At 37.5% G+C, this 17,104-nt stretch overlaps 1 protein-coding gene across 2 annotated transcripts; it reads left to right on the top strand.

The window, feature by feature from the left end:
- The first annotated feature begins 298 nt into the window (after positions 1–298).
- LOC145053714 (uncharacterized) lies at positions 299–4,659 on the top strand. 2 transcript variants are annotated; one of them, XM_079001803.1, is made up of 11 exons: positions 299–612; positions 1,068–1,152; positions 1,227–1,341; positions 1,486–1,522; positions 1,641–1,710; positions 2,021–2,052; positions 2,179–2,283; positions 3,009–3,159; positions 3,254–3,318; positions 3,435–3,598; positions 4,413–4,659. In XM_079001803.1, the coding sequence occupies exons 5-11, from the start codon at positions 1,646–1,648 to the stop codon at positions 4,446–4,448; spliced, it is 618 nt and encodes a 205-aa protein (XP_078857929.1). In that variant the 5' UTR covers positions 299–612; positions 1,068–1,152; positions 1,227–1,341; positions 1,486–1,522; positions 1,641–1,645; the 3' UTR covers positions 4,449–4,659. The 2 variants fall into 2 exon arrangements, with proteins under 2 accessions (XP_078857929.1, XP_078857930.1); XM_079001804.1 differs by having other exon boundaries at positions 299–1,152; positions 3,435–3,528.
- Positions 4,660–17,104: the final 12,445 nt, after the last annotated feature.

Here is a 17,104-nt window from a genome sequence, read left to right as displayed (position 1 = left end):
TTGATTTTAAAAAATAGCAATATGTTTATTTATTTTTTTATTAATAAAATGATTGTTTAATTTTAAAATTATATATTTTTTTATTTAATCCAATGTTAAAACAAAAAACTATACATGATGTGGAGTATTAGCCAATTTCATATGATAATGAATATACAATACTTTTTTTAGTAAAGATGTAGTCATCGACTCATCGTTCCCCGGAGCCTTAACTGGTGTTTAAATTCCAGTCCAACTTGGCAGCGTGAAGAGTATATAAACAATACAACACCATGCGTAAGAGACAAAAAAAAGAAAAATCAGATGACACCATGCGTATTGCATGTCGATATTCAGCCCATTCCTCCATCTTCAACGCTCGACTCCATTGGTCCATAGGTAAAACAATCGATTCTTCTCTAAAACACATACTTTCTCTTTCATTACTTAACATACTTATTAACGGAAAATTTGACAACCAAAATCTCCCAAAATCATCTCGTTTGTCGAAAAAAATTCCCATAACAACGTCGATATTCCGAAACACACACAGTAGAAGAAAGAAGAGTTACACAGCAAGCGTGAAAAGCAGAGTTAGAGAGTTCATTTATCCATTCTATCATCTTAATTAAGGTAAATACAATTCTGATTTATACTCGATTTCTGCGATAGTCGTATTCTTCGATACTTTTATTTACAGCTGTTCACTTACTGGATTAATAGAGCCTAATAGGTTTGAGGTATTGAAACCAGGTCTTTTTGAAATTAGAGTTCTGCACCTGGTTTCCGGTTTAAGTGTAAATAGATACACAAATTTTGGAACGATTGTTTTGATCACGCTTCACAAGAGTCAAATCATATCTCTAACAGGGTTGTAGTATCGGAAATTTCAATTCTAATGGGTTCCAGGATACGAAATTTGGCAATTGAAAACTGTGATCCATTAGGAAAAAAAGGTAAAAACGAACACAGAACTGTTTGCTCCTGATATTATAAACTGGATTTACATTTACTTACAGATGAAGATATTATATACTGGTTTTATTTATATATAGATGAAGCCGACGTGTGGGATTTCTTCATCGCAGGTTTTCTTCTCTGTGGCTGCTGTAACTGGCTGCATCTCTGTCATTTTCAACATGACTTCAATTGACCCTGTTTTGGATTCTTCTAGTTAGTTTTTTAGTAACCTATTTTCTTCCCTCTGTTTTATTTATTGTTGTTCATGATATTCCCTTAATTTGAAGGTGGTATAACTCCAAGAAGGGCATTTAAGTTTGGGCCTACATATGTGGTGGAACCTAAAGGCAAACACCAAGCAACCATTGTTTGGTTGCATGGCCTTGGTGATGATGGCTTAAGGTAACATAATTTGAATATTATCCTTTTTATATTTGGTTTTTAATTTTATAGCTCACTTAGGGATATTATAACTTGTAACCAAATAAAATGTTTGTTCTGTTTTACATCTCTCTTTTTTTTTTTTTTTTTTTTTTCTTCCTGCAGTTGGTCCCAGATCTTGGAGACCCTTCCTCTTCCAAATGTAAGCACATGTTTATTTCTAGTAATTAACAAAATGAAAAATGAAGGAATGAACTATAAATGTATAAACATAAGTTCTTGTAAATCATGACTTGGTTTAATACATATATATGATGCAGATCAAATGGATATGCCCTACTTCTCCTGTTCAGCCATTAACTTTTTTGGGGGGACTTTCTACAACTGCATGTATGTTATTTTGATGCTTTGCAAACATTATTTTGTTCTTCAATAATAATCAATACTTCATCATTTTCCAAATTAAACGCAACGTTTTATTTTTATTTTTTCTACAAATTTTCAATCCAGAACTACTTTTTTACCATTAGTAATTAAGACAAAATTATATGGATAGACTTGATCTTAGGGTGTGCACATGTATGCCCTTAAACTATTTTTTTAGTTTTTTATAGTGTAAAAGTAAAATATAGAAAATATACGTTGTATTTATTCTGAAACAGAGGTAGTATTATTTACTAACATGGTGACATCCTCACAGGCTGGAAAGTAAGAGTGTATGCAATTGCAAAGGTAAAAAAAAATGAAGCTACCTTTGTTTTTACAACATTCTGAAACTGTAGGTGTCATATTTGCTCTAACACAAAACTTATTACCATTTAATTACCAAAACTAAGGTTCAAGACTTATGGATGTTAGGGTTTGATGTCATTGACATCTCTGAAGATGCAATTCAAGATGTAGAAGGAATGGATGCTTCAGCAGCACATGTTTTGAGCTTGCTGTCCAATGAGCCTCCAAACAGTAAGTTTCTATTTGTCTCTTGGGCAATGTTGTAAAAATCGGCCTACTTGGGCGAGTACTCGGAATCAGCCCTCCACCGAGGCGAGTTTTGTGAATTCGGCAAAAAAACTCGGATTAAGTCAACCTCGGTCAAAAAATTGGTCAATATCTCTCTAACTCAGGCCTACTCAGTCTTACTCGGGCCTACTCGGTCAAACTTGGTCAAAGGGTCAAAATTGTCATAAAAGAGAAAAAAAAATCAAGAATTTAAAGATTAATATGTATAATATACTTAATGATTTATTATTTAATACACACATGTGATTATTATATATATATATATATATATATATATATATATATATATATATATCTTAAATTTTCAGTAATTATCCATGAATTGAGACAATTGTATTTATTTCAGGTTTTATGTATTCACATATATCTAATTTTGTTATATATTTAAATCAAATTATGATTTTAACTTATGATTTTGACATATAAAATTTTCTTAAAAATATTTTTACACGAATTATGTACTCGGTAGTCGGCGGAGCAGGTACCGAGTAGTGAGTTTTGCAACCTTACTGTTGGGTACAAAAATTAAGCAGAGTACTTGCAGTAATTTGTTTATGTATGATCCTCATTTAGCTCCTTAACTATATGTAGGTTTTTGTAATCATCTTCCTTTTGCTTGTGATTATCATCTGTTTTGTTTTCTCATGTCATGTTGTTCAACTATGCAGTCAAACTTGGTGTAGGAGGGTTTAGCATGGGTGCAGCAACCGCAATATACTCTGCAAGTTGCTTTGCCCGTGGAAAATTAGGAAATGGCACCCGTTACTCCGCCCATCTGGCGGCAGTTGTCGGCCTTAGCGGTTGGCTTCCATGTGCAAAGTACAATACCATAACCATATCTCTCTCTCTCTCTCTTATTATTTTTGACATACCAAAAAAAAAAAATTCTAATATCTTTTTTTTTCTTTGCTAGTCATCCAAGTAACGAGGTTGAAGGCCCAGCTGCATCCTTGCCCATTTTGCTCTGTCATGGCAGAGGTAACCATAACCAAGCCACATAAATATTTAAAGGGTTAAATGAAAAAAAAAATGTTTATTACAACATCCTAATTTCATTTCTTCTTAAATAAATTTCTTGTATGATATCTTGGCAGGTGATGAAGTTGTTTGGTTTCGCTATGGTGAGAAGTCTGCAGAGAAATTAACTTCAGCTGGATTTGAAAACTTGACTTTTAAGTCATTCCACTCGTATGCATGCGACTTTTCTTTCAATTTCAATCACTTTCAGCTTCCTCTTTCTAAAAACTTAAAAAACAGGGTAATTAAATAAATTACATTTTTTTTTTGTCCCGGAGGTCATTTGATTTTTCATGATACGGTCTAGTTTTTCTATTTTTAACCTATTCCATCCCTGAAAAGCAAGGGCGGTAGAAAACGTTAGACGTTAGCTAGTCGGTGGACTGGAGTCTAGGGATTAATCGGAGATCATTAATTATTAAGAAAATTATTCAAAAATTTATAAATCTAACTTTATTCATAAGAATATAAATAAATAAATATAAAAGTTTAATAATAAGTTTAACAAACACAACAATTTATTATCCAATTAATAAAAAATGTTATTCAAATTTTAATATATCTTAAGAAAATAAGTAAATTCGGGTATTTGTATATTTGAAAACATAGAAATTTTGAAAATTTTGACGAAAAGCTTTAAATTTTTAAATTTTTTTTTTATATATTAGTTGAACTTTTGAAATTTTGAAAATTTTGGTTTAATATTTAAAATTTTGAAAAATTGAAATTTAGCTGATTAGGCCGCCTAGGACCGATTAGGACCCGCCTAGGACTGATTAGAACCGTCTAGCTCCGACTTTGACCCCCTTTGACCAAAACTGATTAAGTCAACCGATTAGCCTTAATCCTATTCGGTTGAAGACCGTCTAGCGATTAATCCCCGATTAATCGGCCGCCTAGACCGATTTTTACAACACTAGTGAAAAGTACATTTGTTACAGTTTTAGTCCCTGAATTTTAAACCGTTGAGCCCATGTAACATAACCATTTAGTCATTACTTTTATATTTATTATTGAATTTTTTACGTATGTTTGTTGATATATGGTGGATGTAGGCTGGGTCATTATATAATCCCAGAAGAGATGGATGAAGTCTCCTCATGGCTAACTTCAAAACTAGAGCTTGAGGGCCCTCAACCTAAAATTGTGTAATTAAATTATGTTTGGTTAGTGTTGTGTAACAGTGAAACTAAAATTGTGTGTTATATTTCCCAATATATGCACATTGCCAAACAACCCAAGTACTATTCACATACATGAACATATTAGTGAACATATCCTAAAAAGACTCCCTACTATATCTCTAGTATTTACTTATTCATACTCTAAGCAAAAGACTAAACTACCCCTAATAAAAACCGTATGCTTTGAACCAGTCACCACTTTTGACTAAAAGTCAGAATTATGGATTATCCTCCCTTCTTTGCACAGAAGGCAGGTAATTCTTTCTTTCTTTGTTTTTTATTGAAATAGTACATGTCGAACTAGATCAGTTCTTGAAGCAATTCTTGAGCACAAATTGGAAAGAGTTGTGAGATTCTATCTTATGTTATAAGTACTCTGTATGATGCTATGTTCTTCAATTAGGTTTAGTTAAGCATCAATTTTTAGTTCATTACATCTGTATTCTGTCCCCTCAACATGCTGTGTTACATTCTGTTTCAAAGCTTACTGTATATGCAAACAAGTTAAACCTTCTTTAACATTTGCGCATGATGTTTTGTTTCTAACTTATGTTGGTGGCATTTATGGATAGGGAATTGATTCATCGGTGTACCACCATCGTAACTATCGTACAAGTTAGTGAAACATGCATTATAAGAAGTTAACAAGTGTTTTCATATAAATGCGGTGGGTTAAAATCTAGTGGAAAAAGTTATATAACTGTTATTTTAACAATTTTAATAAGACTAATGTATATATATCGATCTTGATTTATCACTAACTTGGATTATATGAATCATATTTGTAAAACGTTTAACGTTTGCATATTGTGTGTTTTATTGAATAGGTCATTTTAATGATTTAAATAAAATTAAATACGATAAATCTTAGAATAAAATAAAAAATCAACAATTATTTTTGGAATATAAAATTTAAAACATGTATATTGCATAAACCTTAGTTATTTCGAACAATCTCCGTTTTGGGACTGCTTTTGAATACTTCGTAATGATGTGAATGCATATTATTAGGTTGATATTTAAGAAAAAATCACTACACATGTGTCTTTATTCCTACGAGTTTGGGTTTCAAACGCATATCGATGAATTAAGGGAAAATCATGTCTATTTTTTTTCTTAAATACATAGTTTTTAATATTATTCATATATGAGACAAAATATTTAAAATATAGGGTAGGTGGCCAACATAAAAAAGTAGGTTTTATATACTATATAGACATCTACTCGACATCTTACACAAGTCGTAAAAAAAACGTCACACGATCTAAATTTAAAAGACCAAATGCAATCTGTAATGTTCCAAAATTCATAAACCAATTTTTTTTTTGTTTTCCTATTAAATAAACACCAACCAAACGTGTTTATCAAAACCAAAGGAAAATCATAATGTATTCATAATCATCCAAAACACATCAGAGTCAAATAGACTCGAGCTCTTCCCATTCCATCTGAAAGTATCTAAAACATAAAATAAAAAATGTAAGCACGAAGCTTAGTGAGTTCCCCAAAATACCGCATACCATACATATTGTAACGACCCAATTTTTACGTCCAAAAATTTCATTTTTGATTAAGTGATTTGCAAAACATTTGTAACAAAATATCATCCGATCATATCATTTAATAAAAACATGTCTCGTATCTGAAAACCGAATCGTAAAACATAATAATGTCAGAGTACAAATCCCAGAATAACTCATAGTGCGGAAAATAAAGAGTGTATGTATGATGTGCCGCTACCGCGCCAACTCTTTCCCCTTCGCTGAAGAGGTACTTGAAACCAAAAATGTAAACTGTAAGCACGACGCTTAGTGAGTTCCCCCATCATAGCACATACCATACAATCGCATAGCATACATACTGTCGGATAATTCTGGGGTGCCCGACCTACCCGGTACGACCATTCTGGGGTGCCTACCTACCCGTACGGCCATTCTGGGGTGCCGACCTACCCGTGTCAAACCATTCTAGGGTGCTGACCTACCCATGTCGAGCCATTCTGGGGTGCTGACCTACCCGTCGGTCCTAACAACCGACCCTCAGGGACTAATCCACCCCTACTGCTGCTATCACATATCTTATAACATAAACATACTATCAGACATATTTGGGGTGTCCGAACTACCCTTCGGTCCTAACAACCGAACTTGGGGACTATTCCCCTCCGACTACCACTATCAATATAACATATCATGCCAGCATATAAACATATCATCACATACTGTTAGACATATCTGGGGTGTCTGACCTACCCTTCGGTCCTAACAATCGAACTCCACTACTATCACATATAACATATCATGTCAGCATATAACATATCAGGTAGTACCAAACCTAGATGATATCACAAAGACAATCATCTAACATACAACTCCTACTGCTGGGCCGACATTATGGCCGTAGACCCACCGCTACTAGAAGGTAACTCACCTCGTAGTAGCTGCTGATCTGTGCGGGAATCCTCTAACTGAATCCTCATCCGACTCACCGAGTTCATCTTCAACTGATACACAGGTCTTGTCCTTGAATCGCCGAGTTGTATGAACAACTCGTCGAGTTCATCTTCATCCTTAAGAAGATTGCCTTGGACTCGCCGAGTTTGCTCATGCACTCGCTGAGTCCCATGAACTTCCAGAACAATGGCTTAGTCCAGAACATTGGGTCACTCCTTGGGACCCCCTAAAACCTTTCCACACTCAACTGGGTCCTTATGAATCTCAACTGATATGGGACAGAAACCTTGGACTCGCCGAGTCTAAGAGTAGACTCGTCGAGTCGGTCACATCCTCTCACTAAATCTTCGATTTCTGATGTACAACCCTTGATCAAAAGATAGATCTATGCTTCTACAATCGATCTAGCACGTAAAGCTACAACCTTTACGTGCTTGCATGGGACTTTGAGCTCAAAAGGTCCTAAAACAACCTCTTACAATGCATGGGGCCTTCTTTGAGTGCAAGAGTCACTCCTTTCTGCCTTGTAACCCCACTAAGGGCCTAGATCTAAAACATCAACCCCTAACCATGCTTGCAATCATGGTTGGTGACCAAAATGGCTTAGAAAAGCCCTAAAACTCCACAAAATGGGATCTATCAAAAGAACAAACAAGGTATAGACTTTATACCTTCTGTAGACTGCAAATGATGCTCAAAATCGGATCCATCTAGCCTCCTCTTGATCCTTCAAGCTTTTCCTTCCTTCCTTGGGTCACAAAAGTACCAAAATCACTCCAAATGCCTTAGATTGCTTCAATAACGGCTAGGGTTTGCTATGGGGGTCTTCTGGGAGCAAATGAGACGAAGGAGGTCGAGTTAAGGTGTTTAAATAGGGTGCAAACCCTCGGGTTAGGGTTTTTGTCCAGACAGGGCCTACTCGCCGAGTTCGGGACCCGACTTGTCGAGTCCACTGCTTAAACCCTGCGTCTCATCCCGCTTCTACTCGGCGAGTTGGTCCTTCAACTCGCCGAGTCCAAGGCAAAAATGCAAAACATTTTAAAGAATTAATAAAAGAATACGTACCAAGAACCAGGTGCTACACATATATGCCAACTCTAGGCTGTGTTGGGTCTATTTCACCTCCGAGTCTATTTCAACTCATGCGTCGACCCAAGCTGTACCGGGTCTATTTCACCCCCGAGTCTATTTCAACTCATATGTTAGCACAAGGCTGTATTGGGTCTATTTCACCCCCAGGTCTATTTCACCTCACATACATATAGCAAACAGACACACATGCATACAACACATACATCATGAGTCATATAGACTACAAGCATATAACATATCTTAGTGTCCTACAGTATAGTAAGCAAACTCACCTCAGTTTGCTATCAGTCAAACAAATGATCGAGCTTCTGAACTGAAAAATTCTCGCGCTAACCAATCAAATAAAACCCAAATTAATAAGTGGGATATAAACCATAACCGGGAATCTAGTTCATTTGTCCAACACCCAGGGTAAAAGACCATTTTACCTTTTCCTCACTTGGCCTAATAATCGAGGCCCAACCCAATGACACTAAAAGCCCAATATGGACCAATTCCTAAAGGATACCTAAAGTCTAATATGGGCCCAAATCCAAGAAGGCCGAAAGCTTAACAATGGCCCAACGTTAGAAAGACTTGTGGCCCAACACCCTAAAGTCTAAAGGCAGCCCAAAAGATAAAAGTCCACCTGGCTGCGAACGCTAAGTGTTCCCCTAGTACGCCCGACATACTAAGTGGCTTCACCGAGTCGGGGTTCCAATGTGTATGCGCAACGTACACACTCGAACGCCCGACGTACGCTGCCTTCAACACTATTCATCCATTAAGTCCTTAATGCTTAAGATTAAATGTCTAAATTCCAGATCCAAGCCTTGGGGAATGTCTTAATTCATAAAGTTATTAACTTGGAGCCTCTTCATGGCTTAAAAGAACTCAAAACCTATATTTAGCATCCTACTTTCACCAAATGGACATAAACATATGCATGGTTGATCATCAACCATCAAGATGCTAACTTCATCGACTAGGGACCACAAAAATATCAAGAAAAACAACTCCTAACTTCTGGAGTGGAAGAATCCCACTAGATCTCATTCATGGGACCAAAGTGACCAAAACTCCATAAAGACTAGATCTAAACATACAATGAGCAAGTTCCAATCTTTATACCTGTAACAACCCGAAATTTCGTTTCATTGCTTGTACCCCTTTTCGTAACTCATTTCGATAATTCGATCGCCGTTTCCAATTTTGTTTTCGATTTTGTCATTTAATTAAGTCATTAAAGTGTATTTTATATTATGACTTAATGGGTGTCCTAATGCCTTTAGAACTCATGCTAACACCTCATATTAGTAATCAGATCACTTCTAGAATCAACCATATCGAGTTCCGGAAACTTAATCGGGTGCGACCAAAAGCCCCGTTTAATGTCGGTATCAGGTAGAATTTCACCGTGTCCAAATCCAGAACACTATTTAAAGTGTTCTAAGCCTTCATTTGAAGCTTTTGCTTCATCTCACTACTCTCTCTCTCTAACATCTCTCCTCAATCAAAGATTCAAGGTCCAAAACATTGAATTAAGGCTCCAAATCTTTAAGGTAACATCCCCAACTTGTTGTTTAACCTCTTAGGCATTCAAATTCATGTTTAATTTATCATTTTGGACCTGGAACATGTGTTTACAGCCAAGGAGCATGCTTGGGCCGTAAACACATAAAAACATGGGTTTTTGAGCAATTTAACCCTTCCAAACCATCATTGGGACTTAGATATGACCTTATGGCTTACAAATTCGGACTTAGAACACCCTAAACATGAGATTTGAGGATTAAAATTGAGTTTACTACCCAAGAACTTTCTTGGGCCATAAACCCCTCAAACATGGGAGTAAACTCATTTCAAACATGTTAGAAAGCCATATAACTTCACCAAAAGCCTTAGAATAAATTATAGAACCAACCAAAAATAGTTTGGGGACCTTAAACATAACAAAACTCTTCATTTGAGAGTTTACGGCCATAGCATGTGCTCCAGGGCCGTAAACTCCTAATTGTGTGTCATTTGGAGCCCCAAATTCATATCAAGGCTTGTAAAAATTATAGGAATCACATGTGATTAATCTAAGGCCTTAAAATCACAATCTAAGGGAGTATGGGAGCTTACGGCCGTAAGCTCCATGCTAGGGCCGTAAACTCCCTTAAATAATGTCATTTGGTGAATTTAATTACTCCCATGCCTTAGGTAAAATTGTTCCAACTCCTTCCAAGTGTTATTGACCCATTAAGCACCATAAACCTTGCCAACATGAGTTCACGGACGTGAACTCATGTGTGAGTGGTGTATAAGGCCGCAAACTCCATTAGGACTTCACTCTTGAAGAGTAAACTCAATTCCCAAGTCCCTCGTATCATTACACGTCCGTAGATGTCACCCAGGTCACTCCAAACACTCGTTTTGAAGTGTTTTCGCTCATTGGAGTGTAATATCATATCTAATTAGAGTTTATAAATCTAATTAGATATATTTTTATACCATTTCATATTACATAGGAACCTCGCTCGTATTCAAGCCTCGATTCGACGTTTAGCATCCTAGTCGTCACATTCCGCGTCCGGTGAGTTCATACCCCTACCCCTTTTCAATGGTTTTTAAATGTTTTCAGGGGGGAATAAAAGAAAAAGTACAAGAATATCTTGTACTTAAATTCATTATTTCATTTAAATGATTTCATACTCGCACATTTTTAAGAATTGAAAACCTACTAACAAACTTTTTAACTTGCATAGTTGTTTGTTCAAACGATTTCAATTCTTATTATATATTGTTATGTTTCACAATTGATTGTTCACACTTATATTGATAGAGATCATAAAACCTTTGTAATGTCTGTAATAAAACACCCTAGGCTCGAGTGTAAAGGATAGACACCATTAGAAAACATGAAACATTTGTAATGTCCTTAATAAAACACCTAGGCTCGAGTGTAAAGGACAGGCACCATTAGAACTTAGTTAGTCATAGATACTACTTCCCTAGACACGAGAGTATAGAGTAATCTTAAAGATTGGAGACACGCCCTCGGTGAACACTCCACAGAGATACGCAAGTGGAGGACCGCACCTGTAACCAGAATCTCTTAGATAGGGAGCATGACTTGAGTGTATAGATCTATACGAGATTGACAATCCCGCACCTGGCTGCTAGCTACAGCCGAACCGAAAGGTTCAAGGGTGACGAAAGTCATAAAAAGGATACTGGCCACGACTCGAGTCATATATGGTCTGAAGTATGGTTATGGAACTCACAATCAAGATTATGAACACTTCACACTTAATTATTAGTTTTATGTACGTAATAAAACTAATGTACAATTAAGGATAATCAGACTTTCAGGAGAATTCGCACACACACACACACACATTCAGGAAAATATGGGATTTTCCTGGGGATAACATTGAACATAATCAGAATTGGTAACAGTTCATCACACACACACATGTAGGAAAATATAGGATTTTCCTGGGTAACAGTGGTACGTAACCAGAAAAGTGTAACAAGTTAGATAACAAAACTTTACAATTGACAAGAACAATCATGTTTTCATTGTACACCTTTTACATTACATTTTGGATTTGGTAACCAACTTTTAAGAATATATAGGATTTTCTTGGATAACTACTTTTTTAGGAAACCAAAGGAACTCGTACATTTTCAGAAAAACTAACCGTTTATGAACTCACCAACTTTATGCTGATTTTCAAACCGCTTGTATTCTCAGGTCCGCATTAGACAGGTACCCGACAATATCTTTTGGCGAAGATGGAGTGCGCAGAAGACCCGTCTCATTTTGTTCATATATACTATGTATCACATGTATAACTTTACTTTTGAAACAAATGTAAACTTTTCTATATGTAATGTAATGGTTGTTTTACTTTACTTACTATGTGCATTGGATTTGATACTCAACGTGGAGTCAACCCCGGAAATGTTTCCGCCTTCGGTTTTCGGGGTGTGACAGATTGGTATCAAAGCCCTTGTTTATAGTGAATAAAGTATACCAAACCTTACATGGTATAAAACTATAAACATTAAGGGGCCTAAGTGATCTGAACTAAAAGTATCCTTCAAAATATAAGTATTTTCAAAAGTATATAAGTATACCGAACCGTCGAGATCCGTAACTACAAGTAGAACAAAACATAAGTAAATGGGTGTTGTGTACTGCAGTTTAACCTGGGCAGTTATGTAGTCGTGTCTAGGATCAATATAGCCTGGCCAACTATATTCATTCGAGACACGGCCAACACGTGTTTGGGAGTGACTGTGGTATGCGGCATGCCTAAAACTTACCCTAATACCACAAACATCGAGCCAGTATCGCAGCGAATCATGAAATACTATGGGAGTATTTCTCGAGCCAATCCTTGGTAGAAATCCTCGTTCTTGCATTGTTCTTTGATCATTCCCTTAGCGATAATTTTTCCCGCTTAGATAACTCTTTCCTGCTTTATCGCTTATTCAACATATATCCGTCATATCTCTTGATTCAATTCAGAGGACTTATCATCCTCTCTTTCTTGATCTTATTAGATCAAGATGCCTCCCAGAAAGAGACACAGCTCCAAGACCAACAACCCTCCGCCACCACCTCCTCCCCAAATAGACCCTGTAGTATTCCAGGCAGCTGTTACAGCCGCAGTGGCAGCTGCCATGTCTCAACGGAACTCTGGCGGTTCCGGTAGTTCGGGAGGTGGTACCCAAACCCAAAACCAAGAAAGTAGTCAGGGACACCAAAAAGAGGGTTACTATAAGGATTTCATGAACGCAAAACCCACGTCCTTTGATGGCACTGGAGGTGTCATTTCCCTCACCCGATGGTTCGAGAAGATTGAATCCATCTTTGAAATTTGCGCCTGCTCAGAATCTGACAAAGTGAAGTTTGCCGCCTGCACCTTTATCGACAAAGCCCTGACTTGGTGGAACGGCCGAGTCAAATCCCTAACCTTACCTGTAGCCAACGCCATGGGTTGGGAAGCCATGAAGGAACTTCTGCTGGCTGAGTACTGCCCTCGAGGCGAAATGCAGAAGTTAGAACACAAACTCTGGAACCTGAAGATGAAAGGTTTCGATATCGCCGCTTACACTTCTAGGTTCGACGACGACTTGGCATTACTCTTCTCGAGAATGGTTACCCCAGAGAGTAAGAAGATAGAGAAATTCATCTGGGGGCTGACCCAGCCAATGAAAGGAAACATCATAGCTGCGAGGCTAGATACATACGATAGCGCCAAACGCTTAGCACAAATCTTAAAAGATCATAGTGACGACCCTGAGGAGACAGCTACTACTCCTGAGCCAACGGAGAGGAGTGGTGAGAAACGAAAGATTGGGAAGAAGGAGAAAAGCCAGACATCGCATCAGTCTTTGAAGAGGCAGCAAACGGTGGCAGTTCATGCTGCCACTTCCCCTGCAACTGTTTCTGTTGTTGGATCCTCAACTCGAAAACCTGCCAGTAGGTATGCTGGAACCCTTCCTAGTTGTGACAAGTGCAACTATCATCACCTTCCTTCCGGTCCATGTATAGAGGTATTTTGCAACAGTTGTGGCATAAAGGGTCACATGGCGAAAAACTGTAGGACACCAACTCTATCAACGAGTCAAGCTTCCGGAGCGGGCATTGGTCGGGCCTGCTATGGTTGTGGAGAAGTCGGACATTACAAGCGAAACTGCCCCAAGGCAGTAACATCTGGCAACATCGGAAGAGTTCTAGCGATAAGACAAGAGTAGACAGCCACCGATCCCACCGTTGCCACAGGTATATTTCCCCTCGTTAAATTTTATGCCTGTGATTCTTTTCGATTCTAGCACCAAAAGAAATTCGCTAACCATCCATTTGAACATCTTTTAAACCCTGTCGTTCATGAGTAATCGAAAATGTATACCGTCGAGATGGTTATCAAGTGAGAATGAGAACGCTAACGTCATATCCGTAGATTGTATCCTCAATCCGAACAATTATTCTTTTCTGTTCGATCTAATGGTGAACTTTTCATGAAATGCTTTGATGTCATCTTTAGCATGTAATGACCGAGCCTCATTCATACTGTTATTCCTGGTTTCGAGAAAGCCATTCGTCTTAACCTACCTCCGACCCGACTCTCATGATCTTCGTGCATCGAAGCTTAAAAAGTTTTCCCATGTATTCCTCGTCCATGTGATCATCGAAAACGAGAAGTCTGCAACTCTTTCCCAGATGCATTTTCCAAAGATTTCCTGAGAATTTCCTTCCGGGCGTAGTCAAGTCTTACATCGACCTAATCCCTGCAATTACCTCGTAGCCAAAACCTTAGTGAGGATGATGTGTCCAAGACAGCAACCAGGGCTTGATATGATCACTACGAGGTAGTAGTGGTGCCCTTCGGTCAAGCCATTTTCCTGGTCATGTAGAAAAGCAAAACTGTGACAACCCGATATTTCGAGTCAATGTAATGTAAAACCGATCAAAATTAGGTCAAAATGTAACCTTCCTAAAATCTTGTTCGGATTAAATAAAGTAGTAGGAATCATATCAAGGTTTGCGTACATAAAAAGAACGTCCAAATCTGACTTCGGATGAGGAAGTTATGAAATTTTGAAGAAATTCCTTAATCACGTCATTTTAATAAATAAATAATAAAAAATAATTTCGGAATTTTCCAACGGAATCTAAACGAAAGTTGTAGATCATGGTCTCACCTTCGCGTGGATATAAAGAACGTCAAAAACGGAGTTCGTATGAGGGAGATATGAATTTTTGAAGTTTATTTATAATAAATATAAATTTAATTATAAATTCCCGGTAATATCCGAAGGGGAGTCATCGGATTGGACCGAAGTACGCCCTGCGTACCTTCGTACGCCCCGCGTACTGAGATCGAGGGTCTCGGATCGTCCACGTCGCACTATCCGAAGAGTTCTAAACCGTCCGACCCGTCCGAAGCTCCGACCCGTCCGACCCGCTGTCCCGTCCGACCCGCCGTCCCATCCGACCCGCGTACCCAGCAACCCGTCCCATCCGAACCGAGGCAGTCGAGGCTTCGGTCATGCATGACGTACGCGTACGCGCTGCGTACGAACGTACGCCCCGCGTACGGAGGCAGTTCAGCCTTCCTATAAATAGGATGCGAGGCTTTCTAAAAATGTTGCTCATTTCTCTTCTCTCTCTCACAACCTTGCCTCGTTTTCCGTGCCCGTTATAACCCGAAGCTTTGGTCTTTTTGCTCAAGTCCCGAGGGTCGATTTTACTCCCGAGATTCCCGAGAATCCCGAGAAAAATCCGTTTTCCGAGACGAAACTCTGCCCGGTTTTCCATCTCCCTTTCTTCAATCAATCAAGTGAGTTTCATACCCCTTAATCAACCTGTTAAATATTCTAAATGCTTTTATATGCTTTCAAAGGGGGGGAATACAAGTTAAATACTTATAGTTATTGTTTCAATCACATGTGATTGCACTAATCACATGTGATTAATAACTAGGGAAATCAGTGATTTTATCACTATTCAAACTATCTATCAAACTGTTTTACTTCTAAATGTTTTCCAAACCCATTTACTTTTCGAATTTACACTGCAACTGTGATTTAAACAAATGTTCCTTATACTTAATATGTTTTAATCAAATCTACGCCTTCAAATTGTTTTATAGATTGACATCAAGTCAATCTTTCTTTAAAAATAATACTTATGTTTCAAATGTCTTATAAATACTTATTTATGTTTTTATATTATAAATTGCATGCCCATACATGTATAGACGTATAAATAATGTTTAAAGGGCTTAGGAAGGCCATCCACCCTATTTCCTTTTCCTCGATTTGGATGTGGTCTGGTGGGATTTTGGGTGACCATCCGAAGGTCGTTTCCATGTTAAGTATATATCAAATATACATATATAGACATCAAAGTACTTCCATAACCATACGTACTAGACGCACCGTTAACAAGTTACCATCGGGGTAACAAAGAACCATACTATTACAACTGCTAGATCAATGAGTCAGTTCATTCATGAGTCTACACTAGGAAGAGAATATATACAACTATACTACGAGAACATATACAACTATGCTAGAACAAGAAACATTTCATCATATATGCAAGAATACGATAACAAATGTGATCCACTGTATCGGAGCATGCCTTAAATGTCATGGCCCGAGTTGTAGCCAGAATTCTCTTGGAGGGAGAGCGTTGAGTTTGCGTATAGATCTATACTGGATTGACTATCCTACACCTTGCTGCTAGCTACAGCCGGACCTGCAGGTCTGCGGGTGCCAAACGTCATTCCGTTATTACGACCGTTCTTTATGTCGTTGTTATCAGTCGATAGTATGGTGCAATTATCACATTATACCTTAATATAAATCCGGTTTAAGGTAGTAGTAATTAGTACAACAGTAGTTCTTATTATACAAAACTACAGTACTACAATGATTTACCCATTACATATTTTGGTGATAATCTCACTTAAGCATTAATGTATGAACTATATTTTATCAAATGATAGTTATAATTGGGTAATTACACACTTTTACAACAGACGAGTTTACAAAACATTTAAGCCTCGGTAGAAGGTTACTTTTATAGAAAATATAGGATTTTCTGAGAGATTCAAACTTTTGCAAACACTTTTAAACATTTACTTACATTTTTACAAACTTATACATTGAGACAGGTTCAAACGTTTTTGACAACGAACATTGACACGAAAATACTTATGAACTCACCAGCTTAATGCTGATAAACTCTTTCAAAATAACTTGTATTCTCAGGTCATCAGTAGACAGGTATCGATGCCAGCTTTTGAGATGATGGAGCGTACTCAAAGACTCATCATTTTATTATTTTGATTTACGTTATATTTTTGGTGTCTAAAACTGTACAGAACACGCATGTATTAAAAATATATATTTAATGCAATGGATGATGTTGTTTGCCTATTTACATTTACTGTGTTGTGATTACCTTACATGACGTCCTCCGCCCCAGAACGTTTCCGCCGTTCTTGGTTTTGGGGTGTGACAAAAACAGTC

The sequence above is a fragment of the Lactuca serriola genome, chromosome 5 (assembly GCF_051521515.1).
Source record: "Lactuca serriola cultivar US96UC23 chromosome 5, Lser_US96UC23_V15, whole genome shotgun sequence".
In the NCBI taxonomy this organism is placed as follows: Eukaryota; Viridiplantae; Streptophyta; class Magnoliopsida; order Asterales; family Asteraceae; genus Lactuca; species Lactuca serriola.
The sequence above is the reverse complement of the archived record's forward strand: the minus strand, read 5'-3'. Positions and strand labels throughout refer to the sequence as shown.

Coding starts and splice junctions, on each gene's coding strand:
- LOC145053714 (XM_079001803.1), top strand. CDS start 1,646: ATGGATATGCCCTACTTCTCCTGTTCAGCCATTAACTTTTTTGGGGGG. Junction 1,711..2,020: donor GGGACTTTCTACAACTGCAT/GTATGTTATTTT, acceptor ACATCCTCACAG/GCTGGAAAGTAAGAGTGTAT. Junction 2,284..3,008: donor GTCCAATGAGCCTCCAAACA/GTAAGTTTCTAT, acceptor TCAACTATGCAG/TCAAACTTGGTGTAGGAGGG.